The sequence below is a fragment of the Falco naumanni genome, chromosome 7 (genome assembly GCF_017639655.2).
Source record: "Falco naumanni isolate bFalNau1 chromosome 7, bFalNau1.pat, whole genome shotgun sequence".
Classification (NCBI taxonomy): Eukaryota; Metazoa; Chordata; class Aves; order Falconiformes; family Falconidae; genus Falco; species Falco naumanni.
In genome coordinates this window covers 32,937,671-32,960,448 of record NC_054060.1, presented here as the reverse complement: position 1 = coordinate 32,960,448, position 22,778 = coordinate 32,937,671, and the positions used below count along the sequence as shown (strand labels likewise).

General features: G+C 41.2%; 1 protein-coding gene across 1 annotated transcript; it reads left to right on the top strand.

Moving 5' to 3' along the window:
* Positions 1 to 7,537: 7,537 nt before the first annotated feature.
* On the top strand, positions 7,538 to 21,051 carry ACTR10 (actin related protein 10). The gene is made up of 13 exons (XM_040601575.1): positions 7,538 to 7,679; positions 9,873 to 9,945; positions 10,496 to 10,578; positions 11,620 to 11,728; positions 13,994 to 14,101; positions 14,465 to 14,532; positions 14,831 to 14,910; positions 15,320 to 15,355; positions 16,870 to 16,949; positions 17,040 to 17,113; positions 17,568 to 17,649; positions 19,077 to 19,278; positions 20,455 to 21,051. Exons 1-13 carry the CDS (start codon positions 7,603 to 7,605, stop codon positions 20,634 to 20,636), a joined length of 1,254 nt encoding a protein of 417 aa, XP_040457509.1. The 5' UTR covers positions 7,538 to 7,602; the 3' UTR covers positions 20,637 to 21,051.
* The last annotated feature ends 1,727 nt before the right edge of the window (positions 21,052 to 22,778 follow it).

Here is a 22,778-nt window from a genome sequence, read left to right as displayed (position 1 = left end):
CTGTGAAATGGAAATAACAATACCTAATTTTTGTAAGAGTCCCTTATAAGATCTGTGTATTATTATAACAGCAAACTGTTGTATAAAGTAATAATACAATACAGTGGATTTCTTTAAAAGGTGATATGCCCATTGCAGACTCATGGCACAAACCAAAAAGTACAAATAACATGTCCTAATTAAGAGGCTGGGTCAGTTAAAAATTTACACGAAGACACATTTTGTATGCATAAAATTAACTAAAAAAATCAATGTTCTGACATAAGTATACTGTATCTTATGATGCTGCTCCTGGCATCTGCAATGATATCAGCTATCCTAAGTATGTCAGGACATGCCACAGAAGGTAAAGGTAATTTTAAAATAGTTACCATTAATTTCGCTGCTGAATAACTTTCCCAAATTGAATATTGGGGACATCCAGCACATAAAACAGTGCACATCTCCATCACACAATTCACCTTTACATCGGCTGGTACCATCTGTTTTAAGGGATCCTGCTTTTCCCATTAAACAGCAAATATTGGAATGGTGTAGCAATGAGTCTAATTCAGGGAAAGTGAGAACAGCATCCCCTGTTACAGAGAGAGAACTATGTTTAAAACAAGTCCACTCTGAAAAAGGTATCAGTAAGTTTATAGCCAATGAATTATTTCAAATGTAATCATGTTACAGATGAACAGGTTTCTTTTTCCTCCAACTGCAAACCTGATAAATGACATTTGCAATTAAAACTCAACCTGGAATCAACTTGGATTCCTTTCTTCCATATTCCTCACCTAACAGAAAAAGGTGGCATTAACAGAAAAGCTCTGCAAGGCCAAGTGATGCCAGCCCAGCCCCGCTGCTGGCTGTGATTTATAGTAATTAGTCCTAAAAGGAGGCACAGGATCCAGCTTCTGCTTCCCCAGCTCTCATGATTCTGCAGGGCTCACAGAGCAGGGAAGCTGTAAAAACTTATTTTTGTCACTAAAGTCAGCAAATATGACTTGGAAAGTGCACAGCAACCAGATCTGCTGAGTAGGAAAGTGCCATTTTTACACAGTCACTTTTCAGAGTAGAACCAGGCTTTGCTGACTGCTCCAAGGTCATGGGAATCAGTTGCAGTTGTTCTGGGAATACAGCCCAGGAGGACCAATGTTCACCTCCATAACTGAATCACGCTACAGCCTTCACTCTTCTTCATATCCTTTAACAAAATCAATGCAGTTAACATCAAAGTACACCACATATTACAATTTTCCCAGAAATAAAGTGCTGAGGAAGCCATCCCCATACATATTGAAGTCTCAGCTAAAACGTGAACCATCTGTCAATTCCCTGTAGCGCCTGGGTATTTTTCCCCCCGTCCTACATACTCCACTACAAAATTAGGCTGACAATAAAAAAAGCACTTGACACACCACCCCAAAGCGAGCTAACCCTAAGCATTGTTCTGACATTAAACCCTCAGCTTCTCCATCATCTTAAATATAGTTGTTCAGATAATACCCAGAGGGACTTCAAAAACTTCAGCTTTCATTTGCTTCTCAAAACTTGAGGTTAAATGAAATCCCTGAATCCAGGTTTTAAAGAAGTGCAGTTTGAGCACCGCCACTCTATCACTCACAGTATAGCCCTTTACTAAAACTAGCACCAAGGGTCTGAATCCCCCCACCACAGGGCTGAATGGGGTCTTCACCATGGCTAACACATGGTATCAGGATGTCTGGGTGGGAGGCAGACTGTGTTTTAGTGTGAAACAGCAATGCTCTCTATCCAGACACCACCAGTGTGTCATTATTCCCCTTTGGGGGGATTTTAGGACAGTACAGACCACTTTTTGGATGGTTATGAGCAAATGCACGTTTTTGTGTCGGAAATATTCAAATCAATTAAGCTGAAATTGTACAGCAGATACCAGGTCCAGCTATTAACAGAACCTCATGCAGTAGAAAAACTATGGGCTTTCTTCCTCTTTCTCCTTTTGGAGAGCCAGTAAGTGGATCCCCTTGAATCCATATGCTGGAAAAAGATGAGGAGATACTGTGAGCTCCAGAAGCTACAACATATCTCCGAGCAATTGCTCTTTTATTATGTCTAAAGCTGGCCCTAAGTATGCAAGTACCTGATTTTGTGAGAAAAAATGGGTACGTGCCTCAGTTAGCATGTATATAGGGATTAAGGAGGCTTAAAAGTGAGTATACAGACTAAGCCATCCAAAGTAAGGACACAAAAGACTGTTTATTTTATGACCAAGAAAAAATAGTGCTTTGCTGTTGAAATATGCATAGGGTTCAGCTGAAATCTAAGTCTCTGCAGGGGTCCAGACAGGCATTTCAGCATTAAAGGGAACAGAATATTAGCTGGGCATGATGCCTTGTTGCTGTACCCATTCGGGCCTGCAGTGTTTATGCTGCAGGACACATTCTTTTATGTTTCCAATGTTTGCAAGTGCACTGTGGGGTTTAATTCAACTGAGAGCTGCCATATTTCAGGACTCATACAGAAAAGTCATTTTCTTCATGAAAAATGTTCCCTTTTAACCCTCCAGGATAGTTCTGTAGCTGCCACCTCGAGGCACCAGCATTGCTTTCACCACCGCTCCTTGCAGATGAGTGCACAGTGCTGCTCTGTTACAATAACATGTCTGCGTGAGATTTGAAAAGATTTTTTGCTGCCAGTGGCTTCAATACCAACAGGGTCTTGAAAAAAAAAAAAGGAAAAAAAGAAAAGGACTGCATTAGCTGAAAGGAACTGTCCGACAAATTCGATATAAATCACAGTCTTCACTGATTTCAACAGGCTACTGTTATTTCTTGTATTTCTATATACTTATGTGACCGCTTCCTTGCTTGTCAGAGGACACCACCGCTCCCAAGAGTTGAAGGAACCGGCTGCATTCAGGGAACAATTTTTTATTGTATTAGGGAGATCCTGCTTCTTACTCCCCTCAACCTTCTGCTTACTAGCTGGCTTAATTGTCCTACCATCTCCTTAGACTGTGAATAATTATCTTCATTTATATTGTTATCTTGAATGTATTTATAGTCTGATTCTTACGGGTTAACATTACCATCTGTTTCTTCAACAGTTGCATATCTGGAAGAGCGTGAGCACTTTTCCCATTATGCAAGCAGCTTCCTTGATTAAACCAGCACAGCATGGATGGATTTTGTTATGAAACGCTGGCACACTTCTAAGTCTCTGGCTTCTATTATCAATAAATTCTAGGCTCTGGAAAGATCATCCATTAAATTAAGCCACTTCTAAGCTGCAGCTTGCATTTCAGAACTCATGTTAACTGTGATTGATTGATTAATGTCATTTAAGAAAACATTTCCAATGGACTATAAAGATGGTGATGTGATTAGCAGTAAACTATGATCTTTCCTAACCCAGTGATAATTAGGAGGAAGCGATGGGCTGTGTATTTCAAGTATTTTTGTAAAACATATCTAAGTAATTATTTTTACATAAGACATTTAATTTAAAACATAAGCACAGTTCTGAAAACATGTAATTACGGCATGATAAGATATCACAAACAGGTAAGATTTGGGATGAAAACAGGTGATGAAAACATTGTACTTTAATCATATAATATCTAAACCTTTACTCCAATTTTTAGACCTTAAGTATTTCAAGAGCAACAAAATTTAGTATCTTATATTAGTCTTTATAAGACCCCTATCACAGAGAGATTTGGGAGCATTTTACAGAATCTTAAAGCATGAAAATTCACATGCCGGCAAGAGCATACTCTTACCAGGCACAGAAACTGCTCAACTTTCCTCCTGCTGTCCTTGAACAGTGATGGCAGACAGCACTCCAGTTAGTCAACTCATCATAGAATCATGGAATGCCAGATTGGAAAGGACCTCAAGGATCATCTGGTCCAACTTTTCTTGGCAAAAGCACAAACTAGACAAGATGGCCCAGCACCTTGTCCAGCTAAGTCTTAAAAGTGTCCAGTGTTGGGCTATCCACCACTTCCCTAGGGAGACCATTCCAATGGCTGATTGTTCTCATTGTGGAAAATGTTCCTTTTGTGTCCAGTTGCTATCTCTCCAGGAAAACTTGGGAACTCTGGGGTTCTTGCCCTGACAGAAAGCCCAAATAGAGAACACTTCCTTGAATATAAGTCCCAGCTCTGTCAGGTGTTAATTCTAACTGAGCACATATCCTTGGTACACTGGGGTATGGCTCAACCATGGCAGAGTTAAGGTTGTATTGTGAGAATGACATTTAAACATATTTTTGGGCATTGTTGTTTGCATACGTTTTAAAGTTCAGCTGCATTTCCCTATTCTGGAAGGGCATAAAATACTAACCATAAAAAATTACAAAAACATTAAAAACATAAAACCTCACAAAATTGCAAGGCAATTTGAACTCTATTAGAATATTTAATTGCTACAGGCTTTTGTTTGTTTATTTGTTCATGTGTTGGCACCCTCCACTGCTGCCTTGGCAATGATTCCTCCTCCTTCAGAATTCACTGGTTGTGTGCTGGTCCCATCACTACTTCTGCATCTCACATCACCACTACAGCCTTGTTCCTGATCCTCAGTTTTTCTCTCCAAGGAGAGGTAGCTGACAGGATGGGAAGCTGGTGATGGGTCGTACGGAGAGTGCATGGACTTATATTGAGTTGTGGGATAGTACCTGAAGGAGAGATATAAGGGTTTTTGAGGGATGCAAGGGCTTTGCAGAGTCTCCCCTGACTTTATCACTGCAGATTTCCCCTTCACACCTTTCTTGCATTCCCTCTGCACTGCCTGGATTCCTCATGTGTCCTCCAGATATACGGAGCCCTTCCAGGATGCCCATTTGCTTCAGCTCCTCTAGCCTGCACTCCTGCTCCGCACATACATGGACCTTCTCATCCTAGCTCTGCACTCTTGACCCCAGGTTGTGACCCAGGTGACTTTAGAGAAACCAGAAGTGGGGGAGGTGACAAGGCTGTGACAGGAGCCAAGGAGAAAGCAGTTATGCAGAGCTGCTAGTGCAACAGTGGGCTAGTGCAGAGGTTTGCTCAGGTGACAGAGCAGATGGTGGCAGCGACAGCTTTTGGTGTCTGACATCACTCTCACTCATCATCCAACTCTCGCACACTCCTCCACCTTCACAGATCCTAAATAGAACATATGGATGTGGGACAAACAGCACTGCTGCAGAGTACCTGAAAAACACAGCATCTATGAACTACTACAGTGGCTCACAGCTCAGGTGGTTTGGGTTCAGTGGCAACAGAGCACATCAGTGTCACGACAGACTACTTTGAAATCCTCTTGCTTCATTAGTGCTCTTGCCCTCCTGCACTCAGTCTCTTTGGCTTGCCTGTCTAGCAATAAGCAACATCTAGACCCAACTCACCAGTTAATCGCTTTTTTAATATTCATTTTGCTTCCCTGAAGAAGAAATGAGTCTCATGCACTCTGTGACAGATCTTTTGGGACGTGATCAGGCCCACAGTGGCACACCTGGGCAGGCACTGACAATGCCTGAAGAGAGCTGATTTCACAGGTGTGGTTATTGTGAGGAAAGAAGAAGAAGACGACTGGTAGGGGAAGGTAGCTGGTTGTTAGGAGTTGGATAAGCGCTACATTAGAAATCTCTCTCAAGTGATCCCAGATCGTCATTACACTAGCCAACATTTGTTATAAAATCACTTTTCCCCACTAGGGGATCAAGTCACAGGGAGACACGTATCACAAACAATATTAATTAGAACACCTTTTATTTATTAAGCTCTTACTATTAATAGGGTCCATCTGTTATTATTAATAGTAGATAACTGATCGCACACTTCAGTCACATACAGATGTTCTCTCTGTGTTCCAGCTGGAGAGACAGTTGGAAGGCCAATCCCAGCTATTTACCCAGAAATAGAAGCTCATACTGATGTGCCAATGCTTCTAGGTGGGTGTTCACCAAGTCCCCTCAAAGGGTGCCTTGGTTTTTTGGGTGTATAGGTAATCATTTTGTCTCTGTCAGCATAGCACAGCCACTGCCTTTGTGGATGCAGTTGGAGTCAGACAACCCATTGCTGACGCTGAGAGCCTTGCACAAATGCACCAAACTCTTGGACTCCTGAGTTTATCACTGGCAGATTCAGCAGGACTACTAGCCTGTGGGGATTATTAATTCTTGGGAGACTTTCATGTGCTGCCTTTTGGCATGTGCTTTTCCTCTCTTCAGTCTGGCTTTGGATAACTGTCTCTCCGTCCACACCCTGAGGTGCTTCTAGAGCCCATTCCCACAAACTCATGCTAAGCTGCTTTCATGACACAGCTACTTCAAACCAGAAATGTCAGTACCATCTAAGCAAGGATGTGCATTTCAGTTTGAGTAACTTGTCAACAAGTGGTGACTGACCTTACCTGCAGCAGAGCTCACATTCACTTATAATACAGAGATGAAGATTATTCAGAAAAACTTAACATTTTCTAAGCCTGATGGAATTAAAACCTCAGCATTGACTCAAAGTCTTCTATTTTAGTATGTGGGCACATGCATGCTTTTCTACAGAGTTTTTTCTTTGCTCCAGGACTGAGTAAGATCTTGGTTTTGAGAGCCTGTAATTTTGTCAGGATTTGAAATAATAGTGTTCTCGCAAACTTTGTGAAATGTGGCTTGTTGTGGGGCTCTGTGATCTTGAAAGCCCAGACAGCGATATTCCCTTCTTTAAAAAACACAGGTGAAGGCAAACTGCAGCTGAACCAGCACAATGATACTTTCATGAAAATGGGTGAAATCGAGCCAATTTGAATTAGATTTTTAGCACTTGTGCCCCACCAGTTGGCTACCACCACAGCTGATCTACCTCTCTCTCTGATCATGAGACACAGGTGAGCCAGTCTTGAAAGCATGGGTTACCATGGTGGTTATCATTTCTATCCTCACTGTATTTGTGTTCACTCTTGAACCACTGCTCTCTCGGACCAGTAAAGAGATGGGGCTTTTTTGCTCCCCTGAGACAACATTCATTTCTGTTTGAGAGGAAGGACACTACACTCTGAGGGTACCTATACATTTGGCCTTGTAGTAAATGGCTCTTGCATTAAATCTGACGGCAGCCAGAGCACGCGCTGCAGGGCTCGTGGTAGCTTTAAGTTTTTGCGAGGGCTTTAGGATACAAGAAATGGTTCGATGTATGGCTGGAAGGCACAGACAGGCGATGCTTGGCCCCTCTGAAATGAGCTGTGCGGTGTAAATTAACGCACCCCTACAGCACGGCCGCCCCAGCGTGCCTTTACCCTCCACCAGCTCCGAGCACCACAGCCATTTCCCTCGGGCAGGGCAAGCCCAAGCGCTCATCTCCTCACCGCAGCGAGGCAGCCCGCTCCCCCCGGCCCGCCTTCAAGCCAGCAACGGCGCCACCCGGGCTGTGCCTCAGGGACCTCGTCCGGCGGGAAAACGGACCCTCCCCGCCCGCCGCCGGAGCGGAGGGGAGACCGCTGCGCGCCTGGCCCTCCCGCAGCGCTGCAGGGCGGGCGGCGGCGCGGGTCCGAGCAGGCGCCGTGGACAGCCCGCCGCGCCGGGGAGGAGGAAGGCCCCGCCGCGCCGGGGAGGAGGAAGGCCCCGCCGCGCCGCCGTTTGAGGGGAAGTGAGACCGCGATGCCGCTCTACGAGGGCCTGGGCAGCGGCGGTGAGAAGACTGCCGTCGTGATAGACCTGGGCGAGGCCTTCACCAAGTGAGTGGCGCTGCGCCTCCCGCCCCCCCCCCCCCCCCTTCTGTTGCGACAGGCTTCGCCGTGCAGCCAGTGTTGCGGCTGCGGGGCGGGCCTGCCGTCGCGATGGATAACTGTGCGGCTTTTTTTCCCCTCGCCCCTTTTCTGTGGTGATCTGCGTGGTACAAAGCCGACAGTATGCCTATTTTCGTACTCTCGTGTTTTAGATAAAGAAAGGGTAAAACTTGAGGTGCAAGCAGAAGTGCTCGGTCTTTAGTTATGTTGTGGGCTAAAAACGTAGCCGTGCCTCTGCCCGCCCAATGCTAAAATACCCCGTTATGTTAGAAACTTCCAGGTACCTCCCTACTCGTGTCCAAGGTCCATGCAGCCCTCGTGAAAAAGGGCTTTTTTAAGCAGTCGGCCCAGTGCCTGGAATTAAAATACTGTGGAAATGCTCCCAGGGTTTCAGTGGCCTGTGTGGAGAGGTGACCTGCATACAGAAAAAAAGATTGTCTTGTAACAAAAGCATACATTCAGGTGTATGCTATATGTATATACATGTATACTATATTGCTATATAGTAATATAGTACTATATTACTATCCTAGGCCCCTGCCTGTGGCGGTGTTGATGTGTTTACCTCCTTGAAACCCTGAGGATTTCTCTGCTTGTCTAAAGAGGCAGGAGTTGCAGGAACAGGTTTTCTTGGTCAAACTTTGTTTTGTATTAAGTTGTACTTGCTTTCTTTCAAGTGATTGTGTAATTGCAGACCAGCAGTCAGGCTTTGTTACCTGGAAATCACTATGGTGTGGTTATGGAGAGGATTTAATAAAGCCTTCATGGATGGACATGAGCAATTCCAGAAGCGGCTTTTTGTGGATTCATGTCGTATTGTCGATCACAGGCTTTTCTCAGATCTGGGGCACTTGTGAAGTTTTATCCCATGGGCATTATTTGCGTATTAATATGCTCTCATGGAAAGGCATTTCCCCTGAATAGTCTGTTTTTAGGGTCTGTTTCCAGGCTTCATTCTTGTAGAAGAGATATCAACTTAATTATGACAGAAATCTGTTCTTTTCCAAATAAGTCTGAAATTAACCAAAAGTTCAAAAGTTGTCAGGATGACAGGCAGGGACAACAGTTATACACACTGGGACCACACAAGTCTTTGGGAGACTAAGTTAAAAATTTAAATTCTGATTTGTGTCTATTTTCAGATTATTTTTCTGAAATGACCTGAAGAAACACATTGATAGTTGCCAAATATGAAAATAAAGTATTGACCTTTTACATTAAACATACTCAAAGTCCAGCAGCTTTGTAGGTTTCTACTAGTGTTTTCTGCTGCAGTTTTCTTCTGAGGTTTGTACTTAATAGGGGTGGCACTGGTGAAACAAATGTCAAGCACTGAGTTTCTTAAAACCAAATCTTGAATTTCTTTTGGTTTTGCCTTCTCCAGTCCATGGTTCTTGTGCCATTTAAGGTGCAACTGCTTTATGAAAACCGGATGGGTTTCTGAAAACTTTGTTTTGAGGTTGCAGCTATTTTTATTATGTTGCATCTAAGCTGGATGCAGAGCTCTCATGTTTTGTCGAGGCCTGGAGGATTAACCAGTCGTCTCGAGGCAGTAATGCCTTGTATCGCCCAGGATGCTTGTGAAGGTAATGCATTTCAGTGCTGGAAGTAGGAAAAAAGTGTCAGTGAAATGTTGCTGATCAGCAGCAAAATAGGCCATAGGACCTGCATGATTGTGATCATCACGTCTTTGTCTTTTGTTTCTTCGAAATAAGAGTCATAGAAGATGAGGGTTTAAAGATGTCATGATAACTTAATCTTGCCTTACTAAGAGTTTCAGTGAAAACTGTGGGACTGTACGGGGGATACAGGAAGATGGTTCTTTGGAAATTTAGTAGGCAATGACGAAGGTTGCAGGTGTATGGTTATAAACAGAAAACTACTCAGTGGAAATTTGGAGGCGCATCAGAACTGAGCATTGCAGTCCTTAGAGAAGTGGAGAAAACTTGTTTAATGTAGCTGAGAGGGAGTCAGTAAAAAGATATAAAATCTTTCTCATTCAAAATAGCTAGATAGAAAAGCAATACACAAGACACCTCTTTGCAGTCACAGAGATATCCCTAATTAATTGCCTTTTGATTGCTAGACCCAGTGTATTAAAGAGTGACTCCAAATCATAAAGTTTTCAATATTTTCTTTTAGGTGTGGTTTTGCAGGAGAAACAGGACCAAGATGCATTATTCCTAGTGAAATAAAGAAACCTGATGTTGCAAAGGTAAACTATTTTACCTGAACAGTGTTACCTTTATAATGTTTGATATATGTTATGGTATAGAAGGAATTTGCAGATATGTTTTCTGTCCATCATAGGCTATTTTTCATCATCTTGTAACTGCTGCTATTAAAAAATCATAACTAGATGCAAGTAAGCATGATACCAGTGCTGGTGTTAATACATACTCATCACCCATGCAGCTTATGTTTGGGTCATAGCTAGGCAAAGAAATTTCTCAAGAAATGTGTTTGGTTTTTTTTTTTCATTAGTAGAGGATGGCGGCTTTGAAATACTAATGTTGAGATAAGATACCAGTACGAAAAATTAGCATGAATAAATTCTGGAGTTTAGTTATAGCGTGAGTTTATGAGATGCATTTTTAAGGACATAGAGCCAATCAGGCAAGTGTGAGTACTTCTGTATCTGTATCTGTATCAGATTATATGCGTTCATATATATTATCATATATATGTATTTATATATCATTTATATATTTATGTATAATCACTGCCTAGTATTTAAGCTAACTGTGGATATTTTTACTTTACAGCCTATCAAAGTTGTTCAGTATAATATTAATACGGAAGAGCTATATTCGTATCTAAAGGAATTTATCCATATGCTGTATTTCAGGTAACAGATACTTGACCGTTAGTTATGCAAGCCTTCTGCAGCTCTTTTCTGAGTAAATTGGGAGGTGTTAGAAGCGTGACTGAAGGCTGCTGTCTAGTTGAATTAAGAAAACAGAAACAAGATTTTGCAGGTGGCTGCCTGGCTGTGTTCTTGCAGGAGAAATTCAGTGGTGCTGAGATTCAGGTTATATTGCAAAGAGTTAATGTTCTGCAGCATCAGTTGCTCTCTAGAAATAGAAAGTATTTTATAAGTTGCCTTTTAACTATGGCATTTATAAACTACTTGATAGAGAAGAGTCATTACCTAAGAAGTTACACTGATTTTGGTAGGGCTGAAGCTCATCTTATATTCGTGCAGAGCTCTTTCCACGTGAGAGTGGTTTGGAAGGAGGAATCTTAACCCGTGGAATATTTTTACTCCAATATTACCTCTTTTTCTTGTATTTTTAGTACGATTAATGAATAACGAAGTTGGACTTAGTCTTTTCTCTTTACTTCCAGTCCTTATTTTCACACAGTAAAGAATCATCACTTGACACAGGGAAACCAGTACTTAATTTCTGTGTCTCAGATCTTCTGGTGAGAGTTGGTTTTGGGTTTTTTTTTCCCCTGTCCTTGATCATTGCTTTCTATTTGAAATCAGGACAATTCCATCTTCTTCCACTGAAATTAGGACATCTGTATCGTCATTCTTCCTCTTTTATAGGCACACTATATGACACTGGACAAGGCATTAATGGCTATTATGCGTGACTATTTTTGCATTTCTTTGTATTGATTATGAAGGTTATAACAGGTATTCAGAACTAGAGCCTGCTGGCAGATAGCTCTGTAACTTGCTTTCTGTAACTCAGCTTCCTAACTTTCTTTTAGAAAAGTGTTAGGTTTATTAGATTAAAAAGACTTGGGGATCTGCTGTAGAAATGCTACCTAAATGCATATTTTTAGGATTTTTGAGGAGAATGGAATATGAAAACAAGGTAGGTGTCATAATATGTGCTTAATCTTACCAGTTTTGTTTTACGTGTCTTGTCTGTTTTAGACATCTGCTGGTGAATCCCAGAGACCGTCGTGTTGTGATCATAGAATCTGTCTTGTGCCCTTCACACTTCAGAGACACGCTCACAAGAGTTCTTTTCAAGCATTTTGAGGTGTGTGTTTTACCTAACTACTGTATATGCTCAGCATAGCACTTGCTGGTAGAAATTTTATTTACAATCCCTACCAGATGCAGACAAAGAAATGAAAATAATGCCAAAAGAATGAGGGAGGCATAAAAAAGATGAAAAAAAGCAGGTGGTCATCTGGGGGGGTAGGGCTTGGAAATTGAACTGAAGGCCATTTTTGTTCCATTCTGACTTCATGAGGCCACGAAACAGGACCTATTAAGAAGAATCTGAAAGGTTTCTCTGGTTCATACAAAAATACAGCTCACATAGCACTGTTCCAGACAGATCAAGTAATCCCCATCGAGCACTGCCTGAAGCCAGAATATATTTAAACATTTGTTGGTGCTCCGTCAGCGAATCTCATGACTTCTACCAGAGTCAGTGTCTTTGCCTAATGTGATCTAACCCCTGGCTGTACCCTTTTAGATAAAAGCTTACCTGAAATTCATTCTCTTTTCTGCTAATCGGTCTTTTTGAAGAAAAGTCTGAGCCTAATTCTTGCTTAGTTCTAACAGAAAATATTTTGGAAGATGATTCCATAATTCTTCAATTCAGGTAGAACAAAGATTAAGGTTCTTCTGTAAAAAGTGGTGAAACTGCTTTGTGTGCAGTACTTCTTCACTGTGCTTCCACAACACAGTTTATCAACTAATCTTAAACTTCTGCATAGTTCTCTCCTACTATAGATAAAGTTTTCTGATGACTTGAAATTGCTGAAAGATTTGAGTGATTTGGATTGTTTTTTTCCGAATCCCCTTCCAAGAAAAAAACACATCTCAGATAAAGCACTCCCATGCAGAATTGGTTGTTGAAAATTACTTGTGACTTGGAAAGTTGTATTTTGATGGAGAGACTTCGTAACCTGTTAAGCCAGCTAATACTGATGTGAGGTTGTTGTGGCTTAATGTCACCTGGTAATTAAGTGCTCGCTCATTGCCCACTCACCCAAGGGGGTGAGAAGGAGAATTGGAAGAGTGTAAAACTTGAGGGTTGAGATAAGAACAGTTTAGTAATTGAGATAAAATAAAAACAAAGGGACAATAATAATAGTAATAACAATAACAGTTAGAATGAAGAGGAGGGAGAAGGGGAGAGGAATGAAATCCAAAGGGAAAGGAGAAAAGAAAACTTGTGACACATAGTACAGCTGCTTGCCACCTGCTGACTGATGCCCAGCCAGTCCCCAAGCAATGATTGGCAGGCCCTGGCCAACCCCCCTAGTTTATATGCCAAGCATGATGTGCCATCCTATGGAATGGCCTTTTGGCTAGTTCAGGTCAGCTGACCTGGCTGTGTCTCCTCCCAACTTCCCATGCTCCTTCAGCCCTCTCTCTGGCAAGGTCTGAGAAACTACAGAGTCCTTGACCTAGTACAAACACCACTCAGCAACAACCAAAAACATCAGTGTGTTATCAACATTGTTCTCACACCAAATCCAAAACACAGCATTGCACTAGCAACTAAAAAGAAAATTAACTCTATCCCAGCTGAAACCAGGACAGCGGTTAATTCTCTCTGGCTAGTATTTCCATTTGGTGCAAATAATAAGAGTGGCGTATTAATACAGCCTCAATATTACAACTTGTTTCTTCGGGCTAAGTATTGTTGATGTTGCCCTTAAATCCAAGATTTACTGAACCTGCTCGTTTAATTCATGCTTCAAAGTGTTCCATTAAAGGAACTGTCTCTGTCTAGTAAACTTGATTTATGGAATTCTAGGAGAAGAAAGTAATTCTTGTGTAATTTGGACTTGAGTTTCCACATTGCTTTTGGGAGAGTGTTTTAAAATAGCCTCTTCTGTGAGTTTGTGTGCAACAGTGCATTGTCATAAAGGCATGCTTTTATGGGTTTTCTGGCACCTTTGTTCACATCTTCAAGTCCTTATTACAACATTTCAAGTAGCTGTTTTAGTTTCTTTGATTTCTTTTCAATGACGATGGCAGTAAGAAACCTGGTGTAGGACTTAAGATGAGTTCAGTAATTAACACTTTTCTTACGAGCCCATTCCAAGATTCGTTGTTAGTGAAGTAACTGGTACGTACCACAGACGAGTGTAGAATCCTGTTGGGCTTTGTTTGTTATTATGCAACCTTAAAAACTAAATTAAAAATGCTTACCTCAAGGTAAAGTTGCCTGGGTTTTCTTTTAATATGACATTTGGAGAAAACATCAGTGCTTTGGGTGATTTGTTTCTGTCTTCCCCCCCACTCCCCCCTTCTGTTAATTGTCCTTTTGGTTTCCATGTAGGTACCTTCCGTTTTGTTTGCTCCAAGTCATCTAATGTCTCTTCTGACACTTGGGATCAATTCTGCCATGGTGCTAGACTGTGGATATGCAGAAAGCTTGGTGCTGCCTGTATCCTTCATAATACGCAAACAAAATTTTCACCAATAGGGCTGTTGTGACAACATATTTTTATAGACTTCAAGTGTGCTAAAAAGTAATAGGAACAGATCAGGCAGTCTGGGTTTTGACTGTAAGATACCATGATGTGTGGAATCTTTTCACAGCTGGCATGCTAAATCTGTGGTCCCTCAAAACTTGGGAAGGCTGGTTCATAACTTCAGACTTTATATAATAGAGATTGATTGTAGAGAAAAGCAGTTAGAAAGTGTTTCCAATAGCTAATGCAAGAGATTGTTGAGAGGAAAAAACATGTAGTTCCAGCAGACTGAAAACTCCTAAACAAAAAAGGAGAATTTCCTGATCGTCATGTAGATATATGAAGGAATTCCAATTCTGAGCTGCTGGGGTTCTCTTCCCCTGGGAGGAAAGGCTATCCACAAGTAAGTTCACAGTTACACATTCCACTTTACTGATTTATTTATGAAAGCTCATCTTTGACTAATGAACAAAGATTCCTGCTGAACTTGACTTAAATCATAACTGTTACTGTGATAGCGTCTGATTTAAAGTTACTGCTGTTTGGCTTTTGTTGATGTAGTAGAAGCTGTAGAAATCAACCTGTTTCAGTTTATATTTAGAAGAATGTAACTGAAGGGAATAAATAACGTCCCTTAAGCATAATACAGAGAATCAGCCTGAATTAATAACTATCTACTAACTTCCCGTGCCATGTTTTAGGGAACTGGAATATCAGTTGTTGGAGCAGTGCACAGTTGATACAGGATTAGCCAAAGGACAGAGCCTTCCATCCGTGATGGGTAAGGTCTGTTTGATGTAGCATATATGAACTTGCACTGGGGAAAGTGGATTAATATTAACAGTAAATAAAATTATTTTAGTATTCACCACATCTTATGTGATCTACTTTCAGGATTTGTTTCTCTGTATTTAACATGTATATTATTTTTATGATAAGCCACTCATAACAGCAGGTTTGAATGAAGGCTGAGGTAAAAGTTCTGTAGTAATTTTTCAGCCTGTTGTGAGAGAAGACATACTTTTTATTTCTGTTCTTAATAGTCTTTCTTCCCTAGAAATCTTTAAAAGCTCTTGTCAAAGTGAAATTTTAATGTATTAAATGTAATTCAAACTTAGTTTCATTCTTAAGTTCTCTTTCTACACTTAACAACCTAGAACAAAAAAAGCTTTTTACTTTTTTTATTTCAGGCTCAGTTCCAGAAGACATAGTAGAGGATATAAAAGGTAAAATTTTCTGCTTCATGAAACTAGTTCTTATATTGTTCAGTAGAGTGTGATAACAAGTGTGCAATACTTCATATTTAGGAATTTATTTTATCTTCTCTGTTTACCATGTTTCTTACCTACTGGAAGAACTTGCAGTGTTCTTCCTCTTTGAAAGCAAAACCAAAATCATGTTGAATTTCTCCTTCACATTTAGCCTATGCGTTGTTCAGATGTAGCTCAGACACATTCGGTAGACCGGTGCAGAAAGAGTATTACACTATTGTATGTATCCTGTGACCAGGAGGTCAGGTTAACGTTGTGTTGCATTTTTTAACTACCGACATTTTGTTTGCATATGAATGTGTACAGTGTGTACTCTACATGGAACTTAGAGTTAGCAGATGTTCAAAACCTGTTACCATAAATCTGTTTTGTTTGCAAATGCAGCATTTAAGTAGTCATAACATGATGACACAAGAATATTTCAAGAGAGGTTTGTTTATAAATTAACTAGGAAGGCTCAATTTTCCTGAAAGTCAATTTTGAAAAAAAAAACCACCCTATGTATAAAAGACATTTTGGCATGTTAATCAGGTAGGCAAGATGAGTCAAGGACTACATTTACACCAGAAAAAATAGAGTCTATCTTTGGGCAGAACTTGGATGAATTCCTATGTAATGTTTCATGTGCAACATATATAAAAATATCTATAATCATAGGAAATAGCAACGAGTATGTATCTCTTGGGCCAAATTAGGAAGAAATGCATCAGTCAAATGAAAAGTAAGTAATATGAAGCTGGTGCTATGTCAAGTGGAAGTTGCATTTCTAATTCCTGGACTTGAAAGCAATTTGCTGATCAGTTGTCCTTTTACACAGTCTTTTGGAACCAGATATAATATGCTAGGGTTGAAATTGTGAGTGTCTGTGTATTGAGGGATGGTTTCTTTGTGAAATCCATTTATGAAGAAGATGCTCATTTGACCAGATACAAATAAATAAGTATATAATAACACTAACAGCTGGGATACAAATTAAATTGTGCTCTATCAGTGTTGCCTGAAGAAAAAAACCACCACAACCAACCTCTGGAATTCTTAGGGTGCTGAAGAATTGCCTTAGGAAAAATATTGTATGATTCCAGCTTCTTTAGAAAATGAGCAGTGTCTCATTTGAAGCCATGGTGCAAGACCTGCAGTGGCGTGTTTGACAGCAGAATACAAACCCTGGCACATTGTGGTAGCCAAAAGCACAATTAGTAATATCCCTGTGTCTTAAAATCTTATGTACCTTGTGTGAGAAAGAAATCTTGTCTGTCCTAGCATAGTTTCAGTGTCGGCTTCATGGTCTAGATAGCATCTGAACTCTGTTAAAGTGTAGAGCATTTTTTCTTTGTATTTATCTGATGATGTCTTGGACCAGCAAGGGCCTAAGGTGTGTGTTCTCTAAATTAAGCAAAATTACTGTCTTTATTGGTAATGAAAGGATCCAGCAAAGTCTGTCTTCTGCCCCTTTCTTTTCTGTTATGAAGTCCGCACTTGTTTTGTGAGTGATCTCCAACGAGGACTGAAAATCCAAGCAGCCAAGTTCAACATTGGTGGTGGTGCTGAGGTGGGTGGAAAATAAAGCTTATCCTGGTCTTTTGAAGTGGATGTAGCCTTTTGGGCCTCTAAAATAATGCACATATGTTATTATTTCTAGCGTCCTTCACCACCTCCAGATGTGGACTATCCTTTAGATGGAGAAAAGATTCTCCATGTAGTTGGCCCTATCAGGTAAGAAATACTGTAGCAGAGTATTTAGGAGGGTGTGTTTTCAACTCTAAAAGCACATTAATTTTCATAAAATTGAATTTCAATGAAACACTTGCATATGCTTTTAATGTCTCATAAATTAAGGGTTTGTGCTGGGCACAGTGCAAGCCCATGACAAGAGGTGTCAGCTTCTCCAGAGAGCTCACAGTTGAAGATGAGAGTAAACAGATTGCTGGGATGGGGGAAACAGAAACAGAGTTTTAATGCATGATGATGAGACAGGTTTAACGAAGTGAACGGGGTGTTCATTGTGTCCTCCCTGTTGGCACTGCCTGGTGCATGGACTGTATGACAGATGTGGTGATGTTGTGTTGTCAGCAGGAAGTCTGTGGTTATTTCCAGCTCTGCTGTTCATGAGTGTTAGCTCATAGTGTAGTGTTGCTTCTCATTAACACTTGTTTCCTGTCTTCAACAGAGACTCTGTTGTTGAAATACTGTTTGAACAGGATAATGAAGAGACATCTGTTGCCACTTTGATCTTAGATTCACTTGTTCAGGTATCTATATATTATAAACAATTTATTGAATGTCTTCAGCCTTAGAGAATCTGCTGTTATAAATTACTCTTTCTAGAGTAACACCATTCTGACTGCAGGTTGCGGTTGGTTGAAAACATTTCACAGCATGACTCCTAGCGTTCTGCCACTTGAATTTCTGTGGGGTAGTAAGTCACCATGTGTCATCCACTCTGTGATTGTTTTCTTACTCTTTGTTGTACAGCAGCATGTGTAGGACAGTTTTCTAAGAAAGCAGTGCTCACTCCTCAGCAAAAGTAAAAACCTAGCTTGCGCTTGTTTGGGGGTGGGGCTCTACATATGTAATGATGATGGAGTGACTAATACTTGGTGTTGTAGGAATTACGCTGCTTAAACTGAAATGACACAGGAATTCTTTTTCTTCTTTTTTCAAGGTGTTTTCCTCAGTTAGACTGAGTCCTGCAGACTTCTGGTTTTCCTAAGACAGAATAAAATTAATTTGGACATCTCTATTACAGGCAGCATATTAGATTTGTTCTTGGCATATACAAACGCTTCATTTCTTGTTAGGAAAATAATGCATTAGGAAAACACTATACATGGAAATTTTCATTATGTGATGGTGTACATATGTTAATTAAAGTTGACTTCCTGAGTTATCACTGCCATTTAAATTAGTTTGCTGAGACATAATTTGTTGGAGAGTCATAGGCTTGGATGATGTAACTAACATTTCAATTAGAAATCCTTATAAAAAAAATAGTTTAAATCTGTGCCTTGACCCCTCACCTCTGTACCTCTAGGCATTTACCTTGCATCACTCCTTGGCAGAGAGAAATGTTAAATTAAAAAGTGTTAAATAGCATCCAGTTACTTCCTGTGGACAAGAGGACCACAGCAGTCTGGAATATTTTTCAGAGGGATAGGGCAGATCTGTTTGTGAGGCGCAGAACTGACAAAGCTTGGTCTTCTCATGCCTTTGTGTCTTCTGGTTGGATTATCTGATGCCTAAAGCAAGCTCCAGCAGAAACCTTTTCTGCCACTGAGACTTCTATAGTACCTTTTTCCGACATGGAGCTAAAAAGAGTCCGTCTCGTATGTGTTTTCCCTCTCTGAGAGCACTTGGTTGAGGCTTCACCTCTCTCTGACACATCTTCTCACAGAACTCTGGGAATTATTGGCTCTCATAACCTCTGTCCTCTGTTGTCTTGGCCTCTCTCAGCTGAAGGGCTTTACAGGCACTCACAATGTGCCCATGAAAGCTTCAGCTGGGCAGTTCCTAAGCCTTTTCTTGGGAAGTCTGGGGAAAAATTACGTTCGTTATGTTTCAGCCAGGTAGTGGAAGTGCACAGAAAGACTGACTGAATTTCTAACAGACCTCTGAATACTGGTTTGTGCAACTTGAGTTAAAATGTGTGGTTTTGTATTATTATTCCTCTTTGCATTAGTGTCCAATAGACACCAGGAAGCAGCTGGCAGAGAACTTGGTAGTTACTGGTGGCACTGCTATGTTGCCAGGATTCCTTCACAGGCTTATGGCTGAAATTAGATACCTGGTAGAGAAACCAAAATACAAAGAAGCACTTGCCACTAAAACCTTCAGAATTCACACTCCACCTGCAAAACCCAACTGTGTGGCCTGGCTGGGAGGTAAGAATGAAAACACTACTAAGCAAAGGTACAAAGTGAAAAACAGACCTTCCAAGTGAGATTTGTAATGAATAAATAGCTGTAAAAGTTAGTAGAACTGAAATCAAGCTGCACTGGAGCTCTTTGGAATCATTACGCCCTTCTGAAAGAAATTGTGTGGAGTAAAGCACGCTCAGGGACATTTGGAGCGCAGAATGGTGCTGCAGGTTATAGGAGCTTTAAATAGGTGATGAGCAATTTGAAAGAGGTGTGGAAGATAAGGTGTTGACTCAAGTGCAGTACAGGGGTACCACCATGTTGTGACACAAGTAAAGTAGTTAGACCAGAGACCTTCTGTGTGTGGGAAGATCTGCCTATTGAAAAAGCAAGTTTAATTACTGAGGAGCTGTGAGCTATGGAGACACCTGAGGCTGCTAACTCCCTGTGCTGTTTGCAAGTGCCAGTAACAAATACAGCACATCTGTGACGGATTTTGGATGCTGTACTCGTGAGTCAGAGAAATGGCAGGGCTTTGCATTGCTAGCAACTCCTCAGAAATGTTCTCAGGTTGATAAGAATTCATGCTTTTCCAAGCTTTTGGTTACTAAGTTGAGCCCAGCTGGTACGTATGAGAAACTAACCTTAACTGTAAAGGTAGATATTTTATTTCTATATGCTTTGAAAGGTAGATGTTTATAAACTTTTGGTTTTAAAACCTTTTGAGTCCACTTCTAAGATCAGCAAACAAGAATGACTTATGCACCAAGTTCTCTCATACTTTTCTTTACTGGCAGTGCTAGTCAGCTGCTGCAGTCTTGAATCATGTAAACTTCTTATGCGTATTGTGTGATGCACTTTCTGGGGAGAGGAAGTTTTCTTAAACACAAGGTGGTTTGTTTGAAGTGCTTAAAATAAAAACTTCTAGGAAGCTTTGTCATAAGAAGCAGGTCAACTAGGCCAGTTTAGCTGTCAGCAGAGACTACATGATTCTTTGTTTTCAGTTACTTTCGGGGACATAAATGGAAGCAATTTGGGACTAGCTGGGCTACTGACAAGGAAAGTGGTTATATCCTTTCATTCCTTTAATTTTGGGGACAGAAATGAAAAAAAACTGTTGGGATTCTTGGTGGGAAGAATCAGAAAAAGAAATTCAGTACATCAAATTAATGCAACTTCTCACCACCTCCAATAATGCAGGAGCCATTTTTGGAGCACTTCAGGACATACTTGGGAGTCGATCTGTGTCCAAAGAATATTACAGCCAGACAGGCCGCATACCTGACTGGTGCTGCCTTAATAATCCTCTGCTGGAAATGATGTTTGATGTTGGAAAAGCACCCCCACCATTGATGAAGAGGGCCTTTTCTACTGAGAAATAAGCACCCAAATGCTACACAAGGATTCTCCTCCGTTTCAAGTACGTGTATGTGCATTGGTTTGGGTATTTTTTTAATCAAGTAATTTGTGTGTAACACTATTAAATATGAACAATGTGAATGTTTTCAGGCAGTGTGGTGGTGGTTACTAACACTATTTAAAACCATGTCCAGTTACAGTTTAAAAACTTAACTCTGGAAACTGTGATGTTTTGTCCTGTTCTGAAGAAATTCTTTACCATCATGAGTTGTAGCCTACTGAGTTGTTTATTTATGTGTACAATAAATGACATTGCTGGGGGAATTTAAGATACTTTGATTTTAAATATGCTTAGAAGAATGAAGGGCAGTCTACTATGGGAAACATCTATGGATCTTCTTTCTGCCAAGTTCTATATTAAAATATTCCAAGCTTGAATCATGTGTGAGGAAATGTTTTGGGGCTTTTTAGCAGAGGTGGTGGAACAATATTTCCCCTGGACACAGTCCTGTTGTTAGAGTTTTAGCAGAGGACTCTTCTGCCTGTAATTCCCACAGTTCTAAGCTAGAAACTCACCCAATATCTCTCCTCCAAGACTTCAACCATGTAAAATTTATAAAGAGGAAATCTTTAACCTCTTATTAAAATGTCCACTTCAGAAGTCACTTCTTTGCCCTCCTTCCCCCCATCAGAAATATTAAACTTTATTGTCACACATTTGGATATTAACACTACATTTAGGAATTGTTGGCTCTGTTGTGTTTTAACCCCAGCCAGCAGCCAAGCACCATGCAGCCGCTCACTCGCTCTGCCTTCACTCAGAGGGATGGGCAGGAGAATCAGAATGTGAAACTTGAGGGTTGAGATAAGAGCAATTTAATAGGTAAAGCAAAAGCCACACATGTAAGCAAAGCAAAACAATTCATTCACTGCTTCCCACAGGCAGGCAGGTGATCAGCCATCCCCAGGAGCGCAGGGCTCCAGCACGCCCGACAGTTACTTGGGAAGACAAACGCCATAATGCCAGATGTCCCTGCCTTCCTCCTCCTTCCCCCAGTTTATACACTGAGCGTGGTGCCATACGGTATGGAATACCTCTATGGCTAGCTTGGGTCAGCTGTCCCAGCTGTGTCCCCTCCCAATTTCCCATGCCCATCCAGCCCTCTTGCTGGCAGGGCCCAAGGAACCGAAAAGTCCTAGATTTAGTATAAACTTACCTAGCAACTGTGGAGTGGCTAGACACAATGGGCATATTATAAGCAATCCAGACCAAGTAACTGTGTTGTAATAGCAGGCCAAAGTTGTAGCAAGTTGCAGCTGTTGTGAAGGACAGATTGTATCTGAACTTTCCACGTCAAACAACAACTAAAGGACGCTGACATTTATCAGCATTGTTCTCACACCAAGTCCACAACACAGCACTGCACTAGCTACTAAGAAGAAAACCAATTTATTGTAGCTGAAGCCAGGTCAGTATCCACCCATTATTCCATACCATTTACATCATGCCACACTTTCCAATACAACCTCATTAACCACCATCACCCTTCCCATCCTTTGATAAAATACACAGATACCATTCCCCTAGTCTGTGGACCACCCCTATAAAAATGTCTAATAAATGTCCACAAAATGTCCGTTGGGTTCATTTAGTCAATGAACACGGTCTATTATGGTAGTCATTCAGCAGAGGAGAGGTTTTGTGTTGGTATGGGGTTATCGGGCACCAAAGCCAGCTCAAGTCAGGTCACTGCTACACCTGCGCTGCTTCTTGTAAGGCTTGTCCTCCACTGGTTCAGGCAGTTCCTGCTGGAGTCACCCCTATACCATTAAAAATAAATCATGGATTACATGGGATACAATAGCCGCTGAAGACCACAGTGGCTGCAAAGTTGATAGTCACCCTGCTTCCCCTTCACACTTTCACGGCCACGGTGGCAATGCCACACAGGCTCAGAAACTCCCTGGCAGCTGCGGCTGGGCAGGGACCAAGCGGGAGGCACCGCTGATGTGCCTCCACGTGTTCACTGGGGGCCGGCTGGAGAATCTGCCCGTGCCAGACACTCCCCAGGGAGCTGGTACCGCAGAAGTGAACATGCTGGACATGGAGAAGACGGTGCTCTCTCGGCAGCGGGAGTTGCCTGCTGGGAAACGTCCACCCACAC